Source organism: Heptranchias perlo, chromosome 5, assembly GCF_035084215.1.
Source record: "Heptranchias perlo isolate sHepPer1 chromosome 5, sHepPer1.hap1, whole genome shotgun sequence".
Taxonomy (NCBI): Eukaryota; Metazoa; Chordata; class Chondrichthyes; order Hexanchiformes; family Hexanchidae; genus Heptranchias; species Heptranchias perlo.
In genome coordinates, this window is record NC_090329.1 from 20365352 (window position 1) to 20387490 (window position 22139).

A 22139-nucleotide genomic window follows, 5' to 3' on the forward strand; every position below is an offset into this window, starting at 1 on the left:
TCAGGTGGAAGACCTTTGTGAAACCATTTGGGTTTTTACAACAATCTGGCAGCTTCACGGTTACTTTTTTTTTACTGATCCCGGCTTTTTAAAATTTTATTAAACTGAATTCAAATTCTCAAACTGCTCACTGTGTGATTTGAACTCGTGTTCTCTGGATTATTAGCCCAGTAACGTAACCGCTACACCACCATACCGTACTGGCATAGTGCTGACTGCACTTGCATCTTTCTCTCACCAGACATTGAAGAGCGAGCTGGAGGAGCTTATTGTAGATCTGGAGAAAGTGACTGAGAAGTGCGACAAATTCTTTGGACAAGCGTCTTCATCTTCAGCTCCGACCCTACGTACCGAACTGAACGTGGTGCTGCAGAATCTCAATCAAGTGTATTCGCTGTCCACCATTTATTTGGATAAGTAAGGGTTCAGTCTTTATATATGCCATGTTGCTCAGCGTATAAAGATGCAATGGTTTGCACAATTTTTTTGCATTGTATCATAACAAATACAGCGAAACCTGTAAATTACAGACACCTTAGGGACTGGTATTAGCTGTCCTTTTTTTGCAGGTGTCCTTACTTTCAAAATTTTCATTGTATGGACTGTAAAAAAAAAAAAAAAAATGTTCAGTAGAATGGGGAGTTCTTTGTCCAGCATCCATAGCGACAGAGAAACCTCTCTATCCCCAGGACAGAGCCGTGCCAGCATTCAATCCCAGAGAAACCTCTCTATCCCCGGGACAGAGCCGTGCCAGCATTCAATCCCAGAGAAACCCCTCTATCCCCGGGACAGAGCCGTGCCAGCATTCAATCCCAGAGAAACCTCTCTATCCCGGGACAGAGCCATGCCAGCATTCAATCCCAGAGAAACCCCTCTATCCCCGGGACAGAGCCGTGCCAGCATTCAATCCCAGAGAAACCCCTCTATCCCCGGGACAGAGCCGTGCCAGCATTCAATCCCAGAGAAACCTCTCTATCCCGGGACAGAGCCATGCCAGCATTCAATCCCAGAGAAACCTCTCTATCCCCAGGACAGAGCCGTGCCAGCATTCAATCCCAGAGAAACCCCTCTATCCCCAGGACAGAGCCGTGCCAGCATTCAATCCCAGAGAAACCTCTCTATCCCCGGGACAGAGCCGTGCCAGCATTCAATCCCAGAGAAACCACTCTATCCCGGGACAGAGCCGTGCCAGCATTCAATCCCAGAGAAACCTCTCTAACCCCGGGACAGAGCCGTGCCAGCATTCAATCCCAGAGAAACCTCTCTATCCCCGGGCCAGAGCCGTGCCAGCATTCAATCCCAGAGAAACCTCTCTATCCCGGGACAGAGCCATGCCAGCATTCAATCCCAGAGAAACCTCTCTATCCCCAGGACAGAGCCGTGCCAGCATTCAATCCCAGAGAAACCCCTCTATCCCCAGGACAGAGCCGTGCCAGCATTCAATCCCAGAGAAACCTCTCTATCCCCGGGACAGAGCCGTGCCAGCATTCAATCCCAGAGAAACCACTCTATCCCGGGACAGAGCCGTGCCAGCATTCAATCCCAGAGAAACCTCTCTAACCCCGGGACAGAGCCGTGCCAGCATTCAATCCCAGAGAAACCTCTCTATCCCCGGGCCAGAGCCGTGCCAGCATTCAATCCCAGAGAAACCTCTCTATCCCCGGGCCAGAGCCGTGCCAGCATTCAATCCCAGAGAAACCTCTCTATCCCCGGGCAGAGCCGTGCCAGCATTCAATCCCAGAGAAACCTCTCTATCCCCAGGACAGAGCCGTGCCAGCGTTCAATCCCAGAGAAACCTCTCTATCCCCAGGACAGAGCCGTGCCAGCATTCAATCCCAGAGAAACCCCTCTATCCCCAGGACAGAGCCGTGCCAGCATTCAATCCCAGAGAAACCCCTCTATCCCCAGGACAGAGCCGTGCCAGCATTCAATCCCAGGGAGAGAGAGGTTTCTCTGCCGCTATGGATGTTGGGTAAAGAGCTCGCCAGTCCACAAAAAGCCGTTTCTTTTCACCACGTGGCCAGACCCAGCCTTCTCAGTGAGGCGGACAGGTAGAAACTCAGCACGCAGTGACACTTGGTGTTTGCGTACTGGGGCTCTACACACCCTGAGGCAGCCACACACGAAGGCGGCCATCAGGATCAGAGCGGCATTGGGGATGCTCCTCCCCTCTGAGGGCTTGTACGTCGTGGCCCTGCGGACACGTTCTACCTTGGACCTCCAGACAAAGTGGAAGGTAGCTCAGGTGACTGTGACTGCGGAGTTGTGGGGAATGGGCCACACCCTGGCCACATAGAGCAACTTTGCACGAGGGTCGGAAGTCTGGACACTCCTCGACTGTCCCAACGTGTGCGGGCTGCTTTTTTGTTCGGGGTAGGGGAGGGGGGAGAATCCAGGGAGGAGTCATGTAAATAGAAAACTTTTTGAACGCAATAGTTTAAAACCCTGGGGCTGATGCGATGTTATCTCTGTTCACGGGAGAAGCTTAAAATAAACCTTGTTTCCGACTGCAGGTTGAAGACGGTCAATTTGATTGTTAAAAATAGCCAAGGAGCAGAATCTCTTGTTAAACTGTATGAGACTAAACTGGGTGAGGAAGATGCAGTACCACCTGATACAGAGGCTATTCAATCTCTCCAGAATACACTAAAGGTAATGGAGATTTTCTTGTACGTTTTGAGATTTGACATAGAATCACATACAATTTACAGCACAGAAACAGGCCATTCAGCCCAAGTGGTCTATGCTGGTGTTTATGCTCCACATGAGCCTTTTTAAAAATTCGTTCATGGGATGTGGGCGTTGTTGGCGAGGCCGGCATTTATTGCCCATCCCTAATTGCCCTGGAGAAGGTGGTGGTGAGCCACCTTCTTGAACCGCTGCAGTCTGTGTGGTGAAGGTTCTCCCACACTGCTGTTAGGAAGGGTGTTCCAGGATTTTGACCCAGCGACGATGAAGGAATGGCGATATATTTCCAAGTCGGGATGGTGTGTGACTTGGAGGGGAACGTGCAGGTGGTGTTGTTCCTGTGTGGCCTGCCACACTTGTCCTTCTAGGTGGTAGAGGTCGAGTGTTTGGGAGGTGCTGTTCTCCCACCTTCATCTCACCCTATCAGGATTTCCTTCTATTCCTTTCTCTCTCATGTGTTTATCTAGCTTCCCCTTAAATGTATCTGTTATTCACCTCAACTACTCCATGTGGTAGCAAGTTCCACATTCTCACCACTCTCTGGGTAAAGAAGTTTCTCCTGAATTTCCTATTGGATTTATTAGTGACTATCTTATGTTTATGGCCCTTAATTTTGGACTCCCCCCACAAGTGAAAACATCTTCTCTACGTCTACCCTATCAAACCTTTTCATAATTTTATAGACCTCTATCAGGTCACCCCCTGAGCCTTTTCTTTTTTTACCTAGACGATTCAATCCTTGTCTGCACTCTCACCCTCCTGCATTTCTCTCCTGAACAGCAATGGCGGACTGAAGTGGACGATCGAAGGGAGGTTTTCCATTCACTGGAAGACGAGCTGCAGAAAGGAAAGGCCATCAGTGAGCGCATGCTGAGAGCACACAACGAGCGTGACATGGACATGGACTGGCACAAGGAAAAGGCCGTGCAGTTAGCAGAGAGATGGGAGAGCGTTCGTTCCCAAATCGACAACAGGTCTGTATCATTTTCCAACTGCGTGTCCTCCAGAACTAGTGAACTCTGGAGGTAACTGTTTCGGCCCTGTTACAGGGAGAGGAGTGGAGCCTCTTATCGGTTGAATTAATTTCTAGCGTAAAGGTTGCTGGGCATTGGGTAAAAATTCCACGATTCTATAGGGTGATAGCTATGGGCTGGTGCTGAGACACCCAATACACAGCTATCCATGTGAGCAAGTTAAAAGAAAGAACGGCTTGCATTTCTATACCGCCTTTCACGATCTCGGGGTGTCCCAAAACACTTTTGAAGTGGAGTCACTAATGTAATGTAGGAAATGCAGCAGCCAATTTGCGCACAGCAAGATCCCACAAACGGCAATGTGATAATGACCAGGTTATCTTTTTCAGTGATGTTGGTTGAGGGATAAATATTGGTCAGGACACCGGGGAGAACTCCCCCGCTCTTCTTCGAAATAGTGCCGTGGGATCCATAACGTCCACCTGAGAGGGCAGACAGGGCTCAGTTTAATTTCTTGTCCGAAAGACGGCACCTCCAACAGTACAGCGCTCCCTCAGTACTGCACTGAGAGTGTCAGCCTGGATTTTGTGCTCAAGTCTCTGGAGTGGGACTTGAACCCACGACCTTCAGACTCCGAGGCGAGCTCCCAAATCAGCAAGAGGAGGTCAATGAAGATTTGCCTGTAGAGAGCGGGAATTTCAGGGAAGGAGTAGCTTGAGCCTACCAGGTGCAGTGGGATTAGTGGAGGCTTGGCAACTGATTCACTGTCCAAGTTGTCAATCAGGAAACAATGGAAGGGAAGGAGGCGACCTAGAAGAAGCTGAGAAAATCCGGTTTAAATATGGAACGTATCAATGCATTGTACATTAGAAACAAGATAAATCGCTACTCAGCTTGAATTCTAGTGTAAATTGAGCAGAGAGAAAGTTTTTCAAAAAAAAATATTTGCATAAATTTGGCTTTGGAGAGGGTGCAGAGATTTACCAGAACGGTCCCAGGGATGAGAGATTTCGGTTATGTGGAGACAGTAGAGAAGCTGGGATTTGTTCTCCTTAGAGCAGAGAAGTTAAGGGGAGATTTAATAGAGGTGTTCAAATTGATGAGGGGTTTTGATAGAGTAAATAAGGAGAAAGTTTCCACTGGCAGGAGGGTCAATAACCAGAGGACACAGATTTAAGATCATTTGGCAAAAAAGCCAGGGGAGAGATGAGAAATCTTTTTACACAGGGAGTTATGATGATCTGGAACGCACTGCCTGAAAGGGCGGTGGAAACAGATTCAATAATAACTTTCAAAAGGGAATTGGATAAATACTTTGAAAAAGAAAAATTTGCAGGGCTATGGGGAAGGAGTAGGGGGAGTGGGACTAACTGGATAGCTTTTTCAAAGAGCTGGCATAGGCACGATGGGCTGAAAGGCCTCCTTCTGTGCTGTCTGATTCTATGAATCCTAAGGCGCAAGGTTTACTATCTAGCCTGCACTTAGCTGATCTCATTTGGGGTGTCGGTGGGAATAATACAATTGGCCTGATTTGTCTTGAGGGCTGGGATTGATGGGGGGTGGCGGGGGGCAGAAGAAATCAGTTGGGGTTCGGACTCCCACTCCTGATTGTGATCCACCTATCCTTGCCGGGAAACCAATGGCGATAGGATTTGAGTGACCAGCGGAACCCAGTGCTCAAATGTTAGAAAGTCATCCTCTCTGCTTTCAGGCTGCATGAGCTCGAGAGCATTAGCGTATCCCTGAACTGGTACAGAGACTGTTACAAAGACCTCGATCAGTGGATCCAAGAAATGGAAGCCACGCAACACAAGATGCAAGAACGCCAGCCCGAAGATGTCCGAGCCCTCGCTGATGAACTCAACCAACAAAAGGTAGTCGGCTTGTTAGCAATTCATGCTGTGTGCTAAGTAAGAATTGTGAGGGATTAGGTACTTGCTGCTCTTGGAGGACACAATGAATATAATTCAATACTTGATTACTGAAGACTCAATAGGCCAGAATTTGCTGGGATAAATAACAACGAGTTTAATGCCGCTCGCCGCTATTAATGTGTAAATCGTCCAGCGACTTGTGGCAAAGAAAAGATACCCCGTGAGTTGCAAATCACCACAAATTGCTGGATAATTTATGCCTCTCCGCCGTTAGCCTTGCAAAAACGGCAGCTCACCCTCAGCCTCCCTCTGAGTTTCATGAAGTTGCTGCATTTGCACATTAATTGCCCATTAAACTCACTGCAGAAAATTAGGGCTGGTACTTAACAGCGTAAGGATCCTTTTAATGATGAGATTTATGTTCCTGCAATGCCACTCAATCTTTCAGGCCCAGAAACGGAACAATTAAAACCGTGGAGTCTCATTCCTACAGATAGTAAATTGTTCCTAGAGGTTTTTAAAATTTACCATCTAAATATTTTTTTCTTACTTTTCCTTTTTTTTTCTCTCTTAATCCAATCTTTTTTCCCCTCTCTATTTCTCTTTCTGCACCTGATTTGACTCTAATTCACTTTATTTCCATTTCCTTGATCCTCTGTTTCTTTCTCCAGCCTTAAATCTCATTGAGGAGATAGACTGTTGGTCCAGTCGTTCACTAAGGCCCCAGATGCCCCATTACCCTCGCCGTGCCGTTACCAGCTTGCACTTCCAGCGCAAAAATCTTTTCGAGCTGAAGGGTGAGGGAAGAAGTCTAACCGGGCACACCGCGAGATGCCCCACTCCAGCAAATTCTGGGCCATTACTTTCTGCTCCTTTGTACTAACTGCCGTGCAACTCCTTATTAAGATAATAATATTGCCAAAATAAAATTTGGGCTGCAAGATTTGTTTCTTGCAACCAAGGATGATTTGAATCTTGCAAGAGGTTTATAATATTGACTATTGGTTTATACTTAATGTGAGCTGATCAATTATGGAAGCGTTGCTAGTAACAGTTATAAATGTTGGGATGTCAAATCTTACGAATAAATTCATTGAAAGACTTATCAATCTAGAAAATATATAATGACCTTTCTGATACAACCATTCAACAAAATGGTACAGAAATCTAAGAGTCATCTCTGGCTGTAAATGAGCTCAATTGCTTCTCGTTTTATTGTAGATGTTAGCTTCTGAAGTTGAGATGAAACAGGGCAGAATGAACGAATGTCAGAAGTACTCTGAGGAATATTCCTCTGCTGTAAAGGTAAGGCGGAAAATTCAGTTCCAGCCAAATGGATTTATTTCGTTTAAAATAATTTTTATTTAAATCATGAAGGGTTTTGATAGAGTAAATAAGAAGAAACTGTTACCAGTGGCAAAAAGTCGGGAACCAGAGGACACAGATTTAAGGTGATCGGCAAAAGAACCAGAGGCGACATGAGGAAACATATTTTTACGCAGCGAGTTGTTATGATCCGGAATGCACTGCCTGAAAGGGTGGTGGAAGCAGATTCAATAATAACTTTCAAAAGGGAATTGGGTAAAATTTGCATGGCTATGGGGAAAGAGCAGGGGAGTGGGACTAATTGGATAGCTCTTTCAAAGAGCTGGCACAGGCACGATGGGCCAAATGGCCTCCTTCTGTAATATTCTATGATTCTATGGTTGAGGTTGTCAATTTGTTGAAGGCTAGACTTAATCTCTTCCAATATCTTTCTCTGTGCAACCTGATTGAACAGTAGAACTATGCCTTTTGAGGCTCTGTAATTTACAGAACCATCTTTACCCAAATAGGAATCTCATTGTTGAATGTTGAATGAACCAGTGCTAAATATTTGTTGTACAGAACCTCAGTCATCCCATCTGGAGACTGCATTGAGTTTTAGGCACCGCACCTCAGGAAGGATATATTGGCCTTGGAGGGGGTGCAGCAGATTTACCAGAATTATACCGGGGCTAAAAGAGTACAATTATGAGGAGAGGTTTTATAAACTTGGCTTGTGTTCCCTTGAATATAGAAGTTTGAGGGGTGATCTGATCGAGGTGTTTAAAATGTTAAAATTTAGGTAGGGTCGATATGGAGAAACTATTTCCTCCGATGGGTGATTCAAGAAAGAGGAGACACGATCTTAAAATTAGAGCCAGGCCATTCGTTAATGAAATCAGGAAGCACCTTTTCACACAAAGGGTAGTAGAAATCTGGAAATCTCTTCTCTCCAAAAGGCTGTGGATGCAGGGGGTCAATTGGAGCTTTCAAGACTGAGAGCGATAGATTTTTGTTAGGTTAGGATATCAAAGAATATGGTGCAAAGGCGGGTAAATGGAGTTGTCGTACAGATCAGCCATGATCTAATTGAATGGCAGAACAGGCTCAAGGGGCTGAATGGCCTCCTCCCATTCCTAACGTTCCCTCAGTACTGCCACTGGGAGTGTCAGCCTAGATTATGAGCTCAAGTCTTTGGAGTGGGGCTTGAGCCCACTGAGCCATGGCTGATACCTATTGAATGTTGAAGAATGAACTGCTTGCTCAATATTTTGTTTCTTTTCTGGTTGTTGGAGCTACTGAACTTTGGAAGAAACATGAAGCCTGATCAATGAGACTAATGGTGCTCCTTGAATAGGTTTTAGTGACGGTGCTTTGAACTGGTCAATAAAGCAATATGATTGGTTGTGCCTTTTTCCGATCGCAGGAATATGAACTTCAGTTGATGACGTATAAAGCGATGGTCGACTCCCAGCAGAAGTCCCCAGTCAAACGCCGCCGAATGCAGAGCTCATCAGACATCATTGTACAAGAGGTAGCAAATATTAACTTTCTGTTAATTAGCTTAATAAATATTAACTTTCTGAGATTGTTCTCCTTAGAGCAGAGAAGGTTAATGGGAGATTTAATAGAGGCGTTCAAAATGATGAGGGGCTTTGATAGAGTAGATAAGGAGAAACTGTTTCCATTGGCAGGAGGGTCGGTAACCAGAGGACACAGATTTAAGGTATTTGGCAAAAGACCCAGAGGGGGCGATGAGACTTTTATTACGCAGTGAGTTATTATGGTCTGGAACATGCTGCCTGAAAGGGTGATGGAAGCAGATTCAATAGTAACTTTCAAAAGGAAATTGGATAAATACTTGAAAAGGAAACAACTGCTGGGCTACGGGGGAAGAGCAGAGGGAGTGTAGGATTAATTGGATAGTTCTTTCAAGGAGCCAGCACAGGTACAATGGGCCTAATGGTCATCTTCTGTGATGTATAATTCTATATAAAGAAATGTTAAGAAATTATGGGCAGATGCATTTCACAGTAGAAGGTCCTTGGGTGTGAACTTTTTCACAAGTCATTGAGCAGATGCTTTGGAAGAGTTTTATTATTTCTGACTCTTTAACTATAGAACAGCAGTATTATTTAGCAGAGTAATGTCAATGTGATGATGCCCTGAGGACACTCAGTGCATTTGTAACTCTCCCAGCATGTCACTGCCTGATATGGATGGACAGATGGTTGGCTAATTAGATTTTACATGTTGTGTTCGGAAGTAGATGTTTTCGCTCATAAGTTTGAGATCTCCTACAAGATAATAGGGTTCAAAGGCTTTCATAGGAATTAAGCATTCAAAGATAACCATTATTACCAACAATGGCATGTATACAACGGTAACCATTATTACCAACGATGGTATGTATACAACGGTAACCATTATTACCAACGATGGCATGTATACAACGGTAACCATTATTACCAACGATGGCATGTATACAACGGTAACCATTATTACCAACGATGGCATGTATACAACGGTAACCATTATTACCAACGATGGCATGTATACAACGGTAACCATTATTACCAACGATGGTATGTATACAACGGTAACCATTATTACCAACGATGGTATGTATACAACGGTAACCATTATTACCAACGATGGCATGTATACAACGGTAACCATTATTACCAACGATGGCATGTATACAACGGTAACCATTATTACCAACGATGGTATGTATACAACGGTAACCATTATTACCAACGATGGCATGTATACAACGGTAACCATTATTACCAACGATGGTATGTATACAACGGTAACCATTATTACCAACGATGGCATGTATACAACGGTAACCATTATTACCAACGATGGCATGTATACAACGGTAACCATTATTACCAACGATGGCATGTATACAACGGTAACCATTATTACCAACGATGGTATGTATACAACGGTAACCATTATTACCAACGATGGCATGTATACAACGGTAACCATTATTACCAACGATGGCATGTATACAACGGTAACCATTATTACCAACAATTACACACATACTCAGGGTCACACTTATGGTACCAGAGAATTCACCGGGTCACAGGTTTCGAGCTCGCGGGGATGGGCTGGCTAAGACTTGTTGAATTTTGAAGTGTCTATTCTAACACCCCTCTTTTTATACCTTCCTTTCTCTCGAGCTCTGTGAGGATCCTCGTGTTTCCAAGTATTACCTCATCCTGTTATTTGCTTCATAAATTTCAGTTTTAACCAGAAGGCCTCCCATACACCTTTATCAAGACTTTATCTTGACTTGAGTTGTCAATCAAATGATTCACCTGAGACTGTCCCAGAGACCCAAAGCTCCCCTACAGATGAGTTATCGTTTGCCTTGTGCAGATGTGTCCTTGGAGGAGTTAATCCCGAGGGGAACATCTGCTAAAGACATCAGAAAGCTTGTAGCTGGATGCTGATCAGCTGAAATCTCTGTCTGGGAAACAAAATGGACTTTTCCCGCCTTCTAACAGAAACTCACTCAGCAGGCAAAAAGCTGAGAGTTAAGAATTAACCATTTCCTTACGTGCTGCACCAAATACTCAGCTATCTGACATACTCGTCCTGTGTGAAGGAGGTTAAAGTACAAGGCCTTGTATTGACCTCGGCACATTTTGTTTTGTGTCTCTGCTGCAGTTCATGGACCTCCGCACGCGCTATACGGCCCTCGTGACCCTGATGACCCAATACGTGAAGTTTGCCAGCGATGCTTTAAAAAGATCAGAGGAGGAAGAGGTAAGAACTGTTACAAATATGACAAAATTTAACAATGCGAATGGTCTGTGAAATGATGGAAGTTTAGAAGATTTTTCGAAAATCCAGAATTGTGCTTGAGGGTGGAGTTCAGTAAGGGAGAGAGTGCTTCAGTTTTAGATAACTGACGTGTCGTACCAGGGAGTGGAAGATGGGAACAGGAGTAGGCCATTCAGCCCCTCGGGCCTGTTCTGCCATTCAACTAGATGATGCCTGATCTGTATCTTAAATCCATTCACCTGCCTTGGTTCTGTAACCCTTAATACCCTACCTAACAAATATCTATCAATCTCAGTTTTGAAATTTTTAATTGACCCCCAGCCTCAACAGCTTTTTGGGGGAGAGAGTTCCAGATTTCCACTCCCCTTTGTGTGAAGAAGTGATTCCTGACATCACCCCTGAACGACCTAGCTCTGATTTCAAGGTTATGCCCCCTTGTTCTGGACTCCTCCCCACCCCACCAGAGGAAATAGTTTCTCTCTATCTACCCTATCAAATCCTTTAATTATCTTGAACACTTCAATTAGATCACCCCTTTATCTTCTATACTCCAGGGAATACAAGCCTAGTGCTGGGATAGTGGATCGATTTGATCCACTCTGCTTAGTTACTGAGAGAGATTCCGAGTGTTTTGCTGTGGGGAGGAGAGGGAGACTTGTCACCTGGCCTTTTTTGCATGGATTACAGTTACATTGGCCTGGGTGGGGGGGCGGGGGTAGTTGTCCTCCCCTGGTCTCCTTGGCTGCAGGAGATACCAGACCTGCAGAAACCACAAGAAGAAAAACCCAACAGGAGGGGAATTGACTGGCCAACATCGAGATTGCATTTATATACAGCGCCTTTCCCAATCTCAGGACGTCCCAGAGCGTTTTACAGCCAATTAATTACTCTTTTTGAAGTGTAGTCACTGTTGTAATTTCAGGAAAATGCGACAGTCGATTTGTGCATAGCAAGATCCCACAAACAGCACTGACCAGATTATCTGTTTTAGTGATGCTGAGTGAGGGATAAATATTGGCCAAGACACTAAAGAGATGTTTTTTATAGAGTTTGTAAGGAGGTTCTGAGTTATAGTTGGACTATATAAATCCTCAATATTATTTTGTGACGAGGGGACACGGGTTCAAATTAGTGATAGGTAAATTCAGGGCTGATATCAGGGAGTTCTTCTTCACACTAATAGTAATTGATATATGGAATGGAGTCCCAGATAGAGTGATAGAGGTGAAATAATTTAAGAAAGAATTAGATGCAGTAATGGGAGTGTGGGGAGGGGGACTGTAGAGTGGGTGTATCTTGTGATGTTACTTCTGTGTTCAGAATGTTATTTTACTGGTGCAGTGCTGCCACCTGCTGTCATTAATGGTGATAACCGTCTTCCAAAACTCCTTGCTGCAAATATCTGCCTGTGGTGGTGCTTCAGGTGCTGGCTGGTGCCTCCTGTCAGTGGGAGTGTGGGGAAGGTCCTGTGCACAGAATCTGTGATTGCACTCTGCCTATTAGCGACGTGATCTGCTTCAATACAAGCTGCTGCAGGACAGCATTTGGTTGCGATTACTGCTGGGTCTTTGAAATAAATCTGGATAATTGGTGCGCTATACAAGTTTGTTGTAACGCTAGAACTGGCCAGTTCTACAGGAATCATCACATACAACATAAGTGTACAACATTTCGTTCAAAGGCCACAAACCTTTTATATTTGGCTGGTATTGAGTTGCATAAAAGAATCTTGAGCCGCTGGTTTGTGTTACTCTGCAACATACAATTTATAAAAGAGAAAGACAAGCAGTAATCTTAAGGAATTGCTGTCGGCTTTGCGGACTTCTCTTAGCTTATATAGCCCACTGGCACCCTATATTGCCCCCTCTATCTCTGATTGCATTAACATTAAATATTTGGGACCGATTTCATATACACGTTTGCCATTCACAAAACGAACCTGCAGATGGCGACCCTTTCAGAAAGTCAAAAACAGAACCTCCCGCCAACGATACTGCATCTTAATCCAGGGTATCATAAGATAAAGTGAGGGCTCGATATGGTCTTAGTGTATGAACTGCGGACCCTTTTCTTCCAGGTGCGCTTGTTGTGACTTTAAAATCTTTCAGGTTTGAACAAGTCCGACAGATGAGGCTTGACTCTGAATCATTTCCACTTTTGTGTTGTGATTTCTTTCCTTTGTAAATCTCTTCACTGCCAACCTGTGGGGATCACATTTCAATTTAATTACAATATTCACAAATGGCTATTGCTAATTGTTTTAAGAAAAAAACCTCCCAATATGGTCAATTTCTAATTCTGCACGTATATATGTAGGATGATCACTGCTCCTGAATCGACTAGACACAAGTTGGCAGTTAAAGGTTAAGTGATCTGTGTGCGTGATTTGCTTTTCTCTCCGTGATTGGAAAAAAAATGATTTTTTTAATTCTGTAACCGTCAATGAAATATTCCTTGAAATCCATCACTAAATCAAACTGCTCCGTCATCTGACCTGCTGCACTGTGGTTAATCTAGAGGCGCTCTCTGGCTGCCCCTCCTCTACCCTGATTTCCTCTCAGAAATCAACACCGCCTCTTGTGTAATGTTAATGTCAACCTTACGCTTAGACTTCAACTGGAGGTGTGACGGACTTACTGGTGAAGGATGCTGCAGATTCTGCTCGACCAAGAGGCAGGACCGAGGCACCATTGGGTGCAGGAGGCGGGCTGGCAGAGGCCAGTTCAAGAACCTCTCTGGAAATGGGTGTGGAGCCTCTGCAGATCCAGAGAGGGGCAACTGAAGTCCAATATTTGACTAACGAGGGCGCAGAAGGAGGTGAAGGAACAACCAGTCAGGCAATGGCTCTGGAGAGATGGTTCCTCCATGAGAGCACGGCTAGGTCAAAGGATGTGCCTGATGGACACAGTGGGGAGACCATTTCCAAACCTCAACCAGGGCTCCCGTTTCGAACTCCCTGCCTTGCCAGTGAGGTTGCGCACGATGATGAAGGGGAGAGATTTGGAAGTGGCGACAAGGAGGAAACGACACGAGGTGGGGAAGAAAGAAGGAACAAAGCATCTGATCCTTTGGAGGCAACAAGATTCCTGGATGGTACATTCCTTCCTCGAGGAGGAGCAGGGATGGTAGATGAGTTTGGAGATCAGTTGCAGTCCAGTAAGCCAGCCTGCCATGGCACTACAGTTGGTACCAAAGAGGCTGATGAAGAAATATATGCGTCACAACAAAATGTCAGAGAAGCCTACAGGACGGAGGTGGGGCAGTTCAGCACAGAAAGTCTGGGCGAATTTGTGGACGTCGCAAATGGTTATTCCAAGCTGGTGAAGAGTGAGGACTCGTTGCAACCGAAACGAGCTGTGGAACATAAATCTCAGGGAGAGGACCAAAGTGAGAATCTGACAGCAGAGCCAAGGCATAAAACCAAAGGCAATGCTTCAGCACAGGAAGTAACTTCACCGGAAACTGAATACGAGAAGCAAGAGGTGCCATCTGTTCAAAAGCAGCGGAAGGACACTCAATGGCGAGCTGTTGACCGCAGTGGTAACGGTCCAGCTGGACAGCTGCTGGACTTCCATCCCATAATAGAGCCTGTAAAATTGCTGGAGGAGGGACGTGCAAGTTTCATACAAACAGTGGTTGGTGATGGAAGGTCAGAAGATCTGGAAGAGGAAGCCTTGGCCGAGGAGTTGAAAATTCATGAGCCAGCTGTGGTGGAGGAGGAGGCTGATTCTGTCCCCGGCGGGATTCTGCGCACACGGACTGGGCGACGGTCCAACGGGCTTGAAGTGGAGCTGGACGGAGCGGCCCAGCAGAAGGAAAGGCGGCTGCGCTCTTTGGAGGGGAGCTCACAAGAGGCGGGCGAGCTGTCGGTCAATAAGATTCCAGCTGTTGAAGAGAGAAGCTGGTTGATAAATCCAACGGAATCGGAATTTCATTCACGTCTTGCGAACAAACCGATATGTCGGGGAAAGTCTGACCAATTGGAATTTGAACGTAATACCAAACGGTGGGAAGAAGAAGGGACAGAAGTTAGAAAGCCGAACAGGACAGCTGAAGAAATGGCTGAGGGAGAAGTGGTGAGGGATTTAGCTCGCCAAGTCTCGTTGGCTGTAGAGGAAGTCACAAGGCCTTCACAAGGTGATGAATCCATTTTGCTGACCCCAGATGCTCAAAGCAAATATGGTGTGCTCAAAGGCACTGATAAAACTGATTCCTTCTCCAAACTAGCAGGCACTGAACCACCTCGGAGACACGAGTTATCAGAAGATGTCGATGCCGATCTACCCGTTCCATCAGAACAAAATGTTGATGGCAAACAGGTAAATATTCAGGAAGACCATGCTGAGGAATTGGGAGATCTATGTGACGAGCTTGTCCGGTTTAGGAGCGTGAGGAAGACAATCTCAGAACAGGTGAAACCCATCGTGGAAAACAATTCCACTTTGAAACCGCAAGAATCACACTTCATGGAAGTTAAACCTGATTTGATCGCAGCTGTAAACTCCAGCGGCCTCAAGATTGTCGGAACACCGTTTGAACCCCAAGGTGAAAACGAGGAAGAATTGGGAGAAAGTACTGAGGGCAGAATGAAGATTAAGAAAGCCACGAGTACGAATACTACGAAAGCTGAGAGTAATGAGAGCAAGAGCGCAAAATCCAGTGACTCCGTTTTGCAAGCTGCAGTTGAAATGGTTCCTGATAGCCAGTGTGTTTGCAGTGAAGTAACCGAGTGGGCTGTTGAAGAGCCTGAATTTAGCGTGGAGCTCACTGTAGGTGATCAGATCCTGCTGCATGATGAACACTCCATTAAACCCAAGCCTCCAATTCAGGATTTCACCACAAATACTCGAGGAAAAAACATTAATTCACAGCGCAATTATTTCGATGGGAATTTTCCTGCTAAAAAGGGGAATCTGCAGGAGGAAGTTGTCGACAGCATCACTTGTGGGCTGGCGGAGATCGGTGAGGCGAAGGTTTCTCCCTCTGCCACCCGTGAAAGCGACGAGACAGGACCGCCTGGGAGGAGTGTCGGTGAAGAGGTGGTAGAAAGTGGTCGGCCAGCTAAATCCAACCTCCATGAAACCAAGGAAGCGGGGCGCCTCCAGCAGCTGAAAGCATCTGAAGACCCAATGCATACTGTCGTAAAGCAGCAAAGCCCAGGAATGCAAGGAGCTCCTGATGGGATGTATCAGGGGGGAGGCACTATTGCAATGCAAACCGAGTATCTGAGAAATCAGGGAGCAGAAATGAGATGGAGGACTTGTATGGGTAGCAGGTGTGAGAAGGATGGAGGCATCGAAGAGGAGGAGGTCCCACTGCCTGAACTGGAATTGTTGAAATTGCAGAAGGTGCAAGAACGTCGTGAACTGGAACACGGGCTGAAAGACTGGGACGGAGCTAATATTGAAAGTGGACGTTTCCCAAGACGAGCTTTTGTACACGCGTTTGTTACTGAAATCCGCCTGATCTATGTGAGAGAATCAAAAACTATTGTTTCAAATGTCTTGAGGTCACATAAGATAATGTTTGTAATGTAGGCGTCGTTATTTGTGAATGATTCCTTCCATCGAGGTGATGGAGTACCCACGGGTGGTCCGAGCTCATCGGGCACTGGCTGACCAAGTAGCTGATCGATAAAGCAAGGTCAGCTAACTCTCAAATATTTCTTGTGGTGCTCCCACCGTTTAGCACATTATGCATTGGGAGTGTTACAGGGGCTGGGAGGTCACATTATTGTGTACCAGCAGCTGTTAAAGGGCTGCTGGCTGCCATTGAAGCTTTGGCACCCTTGGGGACAGATATAGCTGGGGGGGACAGAACTGCCCTATACATAGGCCTGTGGAGGCCAAATAACTGGAAGTCCCGCAGTCAAGGATGGCCCAATTTGGAGGAGAGGATTGCCCAGGGAGTGACGGTAACATTTTACTTCTGCGCTCTCGTTGAGTTCCGGTTTGAAATGGGCGCCGAGGGAGTGGAGCCACGTTATAGGGAGCTCCTTTCACTTCCATAAAATCCCAGGGGTCTTAATTGAGCCTCGGACACAGCTGGTCAGGCTGAGTCTGTTCAGAGTGCTTGTGGTTTGCATTCTGGTGCTCTGTGTAGCAACGGGCGATGCGTAGGTCAGAACCCCCACACGTACAGGATGCCACCGATCGATCGCAGCATCAGCCTCAAGGACGCACAAAAAAAATTGGGTGGCTTTAGCGAAAAAATTGTTTGAGATGTATAATTGTGATATTTATGATAAACCTCTTTCTGTCGTGATCATTTGGAGTAGAGGTGTCTCTCAAAGGCAGTGAGGAGGAGGGAGAGATCCGCACTCGATTCACGTTCATTCAGAGTAGGTGTCAACAGGTTAAGAGCCGATGTTTCATTTCTACGTTGTAGCTTTTTCTCCACCGCCCCCCCCACCCCCCCACATTGGGAACCGTAACAGGTTCAGGTAAGAGCTGCTTGTAAACTTTCACTAAGAGCTATTGCACACGCAACTGGTTTTAAGCACCCCGCATAACTCTTGTGCGTTGAAGTCAGGTCCCGACTTGGACATACATCGGCCGTTCCTCCTTCATCGCTGGGTCAAAATCTTGGAACTCCCTCCCTAACAGTACTGTGGGAGTAATGTCACCACACGGACTGGCGACTCACCACCACCTTCTCAAGGGGCAACTACGGATGGGCAATAAATGCCGGCCTCGCCAGCGACGCCTTTATATAAAAATAATATAATCTGGGTTGTGCACAGTTTATATGCAGAGTATACATAATGTTAAAGTGTCCTGTTGCTTAAATGTGTTCTTTCCGTTTTCCTGCTTTTCCCAAAGTGTACAAAATATTGTTCTGTTGCTTCTTCTTCTGGTGGAGGCTCTTCCTGCGGTGTTTAACAATAACCAAACTCTTTTCCCGAGGCTTTGAGCAAAGGTGATGGGGTATGGCATAACCGTGGCGGTTTCTCTGAGTTTTGCCTGTTTACTTAAGGACATCTCTGTAAGTATGTAGATTTTTCTCATTTTTATAAAGGAGCAATTCACAAAATTCTAAGTAATAGTGTTTTCTTTTTTAAACCCCCCCCCCCCTTCCTAATCTTGTATCTCACTGAGCACTTGATTTTATTTATAGAAGAAAAAGTTTCCGGAAAATTCTGCCAACTTAGGGGGTCCCAGTCAGCAGCAACGCCTGACTGCCTTGGGCGATGAAAACCGGATCTTAATGCAGAAGGTCAGTGTTCTGCTGGTGGAATTGGGTCAGGTTAAAGGGAAGAAGCATCTACTCGAACAGGAGTTGGGGCAGGTACTGGCAGATGCTGAGAGTGAGCAGAGGAAGCAGCGGGAAGCGGTGGAAGAAATGAACTTCAGGAGGAACAAGTCCGACTTGGAGGCGAGCCGGTGCCGGGTGGAGCTGGAGATGATGGCGAGGGATAAATCTGCGTTGGAGCAGGAGCTGGAGCGCCTGCAACAGGACGGCCTGGAGGCCGAGGCAGAACAGATGGCGGTCGGAGAAAAGCTCCGCGCGCTGGAGAGAGAGATTGACGCCAACGCTTTGGTGAGGACGAGTTCGGAAGGTCACCTGACCAGAAAAGCTAGGCTGGAGGAGCAGAGTGCGGGCGAACTCACAAAGGGAACCAGCCGAGCAGAACAGCTTTGGATGCAGGTGCAGTGGTCAGAGCAGGCACTCCCCGGGCAGACGCTCGTTGCTGAGGACATTGGAGGGATCAACTCCGACTTTGAAACCGTGCAGCAGGTGGCGAGAATAAAGAACGTGGTGGACCAGATGCGTGTTTATACCGGAGAAATGCATCGTGGAGCTGCAGGCGAGCAGCAAGGTGGTGGAGCAAATGAAACGGAGAATCTGCGGAGATTGGTCACTGAACTCACCCAGGTTAATGACCGGGCTCATGCGGACTTGAAGGGCTTGCAGATCGAGCTGAAGTCTCTCGAGCAGGACGCGGGCGCGGCAGAGCGTAAAGCTTCCGCACGCCAGATGCAGTTGGGCGGTTTAAGCCACGAGCTTCAAAAAGCCCAGGTGGGACTGCAGCGGCTGCACGAGAAAGAAGAGGATTATCGGCAGACGGTGGCACGCCTGGAAGACGAGCTGAAGGAAAGCCAACGCACGCTCGAGGGCTTCAGACAAAAGGCTGAGGCGCTCTCCCGGGATTGTGTGACGGCTGGAAGCCGTGTCCAGAGTTTGGAAGCAGAAGCCGAGGCGCTTCGCTGGGATCGGAACGTTGCCGAGCAACGAGCGCTGTCCCACAAGGCAGCAGCCGACGACCTGAAAGAGAAACTGAAAACGGCGGAGGGGCAGAAGAGCCGCGGAGAAAAGGAGAGGGAGCAAATAACGAGAGAGTTGGAGGACAAGTTGGCGAAAAGCCAACGCGTATCGGGGGAGCTGGAGCACAAGGTGGGTGAACTGAGCCGGGTTCGCGATCAGGCTGAAGATATCGCGAGGAGCTTAAAGGCTGAATCCACCCGTCTTCGGAATGAGAGGACAGTGGCTGAGGAAAGGGCGGAGCTTTGGGAGAAGGAAGCCGGTGTCTTAAAAGAGACATTGAAAAACGTACAAGAGGCCTTGGAGAAGAAGGTGAAGAGCGAACACGAGCAGCAGCAGGTGGTCAGGAAGCTGGAAGATGATCTGGTGCTTCACCAACGGACGGCAAGCGACTTGAAGCAGAAGGTGGATGAGCTGGTGTCTGCCAACATGAGAGCAGATAGGATGGTGAGCAGCGTCCAGTCCGAACTTGACTCCGCGACGGTGGAGAGGAAGGTGGTGGAGCAGAGAGGCGATGCTCAGAGGGCGCAGGCGGACTGCCTGAGGGAGCAGCTTAAAAAACTGCAAGAGCAGCTTGTTCAGAGAGCGAGGGAGGAGCAGGAGCAAGAGCTCCGGGCCCAGGAATTGGAGGAGCTGGTGGAACAGGGCAGGCGGGCGAGGGCAGAGCTGGAGCGTCAGCTCGCCGAGTCGACTAAGGCTAACCTGGCGGCAGCGAGAGCTGTCGGGGAACTCCAAGCCGAACTCTCCTCCGCTAAGACTGAGAAGGAAATCCTGGAAGACCATGTCCGAATGCATGATTTGCAGATGGAGGAATTCAGCCACAAGCTGGACCGAGCCCAGCTGCAGCTACATGAGGAAAATGGCCAGTACCAAATGGAGCGGGTCAGACAGCTGGGGAGCGGAGCAGACCAACGTAAGTGCGTGGCGGAGGATTTAATCAGGCAAGCGAGGAATTGCCGACATCAGCTGGAGCAAAGTGAAGCGTGGGACAAAATGGGAGGAGCGCGGGAAGAAAGCCATTGCCCACGCAGAGGTAGGAGGCCGATGATGGTTTTTGATGGAGTGGAGCTTTCCGAGAGAGAGCTGCACAGTCGGCAAGCTCTCCTGACTGCCCAGCGCCCTGCTGTGCAGGGAAAGCAGACGGCCAGGCAGAAAACGGCAGGTTCGGCCAGAATGGAACACGACGCCCTTCGAAGTGAATTGCAGAATGCGGCAGTTCAAGAACAAAAGCAAAACGTTGAATCGTTAAGAAGCCTGAAGCAGCTGCCGGAGGTATAATTCGGTTTGAAGTTGGCTTGAGAACAATCTCTGTCTTGCTTGCTGGGATCTTTGGGGTGAACTTTGGGGTGAACGGCTGCTTGACCGCTGCTCGCTCTTTCTCTTTTGCTTTCTCTTTCTCTCGCTTTATCTTTCTCTTTCTCTCCTCCCTCTCGATGGTGGACCAGGTCATAACGCGGGTGGATTGTCTGAATGTGTTGAGTTCCCGATGGGTAGGTGAGGCTCTGAGCTGGGAATGCACATTCCAAAAATCAGACCTCTGTAATTCGATTGCAGGGTTAACTAACCAATTGTTGTTACATTTTAAACACCAGAATATATATCAGTTTTATGCTTGTGGGGTCAAACCAATTCTTTGCGTATGTAATAATAGCCGAGAATTTCCGAACATAAGAACATAAGAAATAGGAGCAGGAGTAGGCCAATCGGCCCCTCGAGCCTGCTCCGCCATTCAATAAGATCATGGCTGATCTGATCCTAACCTCAAATCTAAATTCATGTCCAATTTCCTGCCCACTCCCCGTAACCCCTAATTCCCTTTACTTCTAGGAAACTGTCTATTTCTGTTTTAAATTTATTTAATGATGTAGCTTCCACAGCTTCCTGGGGCAGCAAATTCCACAGACCTACTACCCTCTGAGTGAAGAAGTTTCTCCTCATCTCAGTTTTGAAAGAGCAGCCCCTTATTCTAAGATTATGCCCCCTAGTTCTAGTTTCACCCATCCTTGGGAACATCCTTACCGCATCCACCCGATCAAGCCCCTTCACAATCTTTTATGTTTCAATAAGATCGCCTCTCATTCTTCTGAACTCCAATGAGTAGAGTCCCAATCTACTCAACCTCTCCTCATATGTCCGCCCCCTCATCCCCGGGATTAACCGAGTGAACCTTCTTTGTACTGCCTCGAGAGCAAGTATGTCTTTTCTTAAGTATGGACACCAAAACTGTTTGCAGTATTCCAGGTGCGGTCTCACCAATACCTTATATAACTGCAGCAATACCTCCCTGTTTTTATATTCTATCCCCCTAGCAATAAAAGCCAACATTCCGTTGGCCTTCTTGATCACCTGCTGCACCTGCACACTAACTTTTTGATTTTCTTGCACTAGGACCCCCAGATCCCTTTGTACTGCAGTACTTTCCAGTTTCTCGCCATTAAGATAATAACTTGCTCTCTGATTTTCCCTGCCAAAGTGCATAACCTCACATTTTCCAATATTGTATTGAATCTGCCAAATCTCCGCCCACTCACCCAGCCTGTCTATATCCCCCTGTAGGTTTTTTATGTCCTCCTCACTCTCCACTTTCCCTCCCATCTTTGTATCATCTGCAAACTTTGATACGTTACACTCGGTCCCCTCCTCCAAATCGTTAATATAGATTGTAAAGAGTTGGGGACCTAGCACCGACCCCTGCGGAACACCACTGGCTACTGGTTGCCAGTCCGAGAATGAACCATTTATCCCAACTCTCTGCTTCCTGTTAGATAACCAATCCTCCACCCATGCCAGAATATTACCCCCAATCCAGTGATTCTTTATCTTGAGCAATAATCTTTCATGTGGCACCTTGTCGAATGCCTTCTGGAAGTCTAAATACACTCCGTCCACTGGTTCCCCTTTATCCACCCTGTACGTTATATCCTCAAAGAACTCAAGCAGATTTGTCAGACATGACTTCCCCTTCGTAAAGCCATGCTGACTTTGTCCTATTAAATTATGTTTATCCAAATGTTCTGCTACTGTCTCCTTAATAATAGACTCCAGCTAATTTCATTTCAAGACTTAATTTTGAAATGTTTCTCCCAAGTACAACCACTGCTTGCTCCACGTTTGACCCTCCTTCATTGATTGAATCCTCCCTTCAATCCTGTGTTGTACTCCTGCACCTCGCTCATTGCTAAAGCCATCTCTAAGAAGCTTAAGTCTCGTCTTTTGTGCTCTCTTTCCG

The 22139-nt window shown here is 46.8% G+C and overlaps 1 protein-coding gene across 9 annotated transcripts in view; it reads left to right on the plus strand.

Annotated features, from left to right (window-relative positions):
* Positions 1-22139, plus strand: part of dst (dystonin) — a 394574-nt gene that overhangs the window by 155625 nt on the left and 216810 nt on the right. For all 9 annotated transcript variants that reach the window (XM_067984067.1, XM_067984069.1, XM_067984065.1 and 6 more), the window contains 7 exons: positions 242-417; positions 2514-2652; positions 3469-3662; positions 5374-5536; positions 6758-6841; positions 8268-8375; positions 10532-10630. In XM_067984067.1, the coding sequence (XP_067840168.1) occupies positions 242-417; positions 2514-2652; positions 3469-3662; positions 5374-5536; positions 6758-6841; positions 8268-8375; positions 10532-10630 (963 nt within the window). The remainder of the gene's footprint in view (positions 1-241; positions 418-2513; positions 2653-3468; positions 3663-5373; positions 5537-6757; positions 6842-8267; positions 8376-10531; positions 10631-22139) is intronic.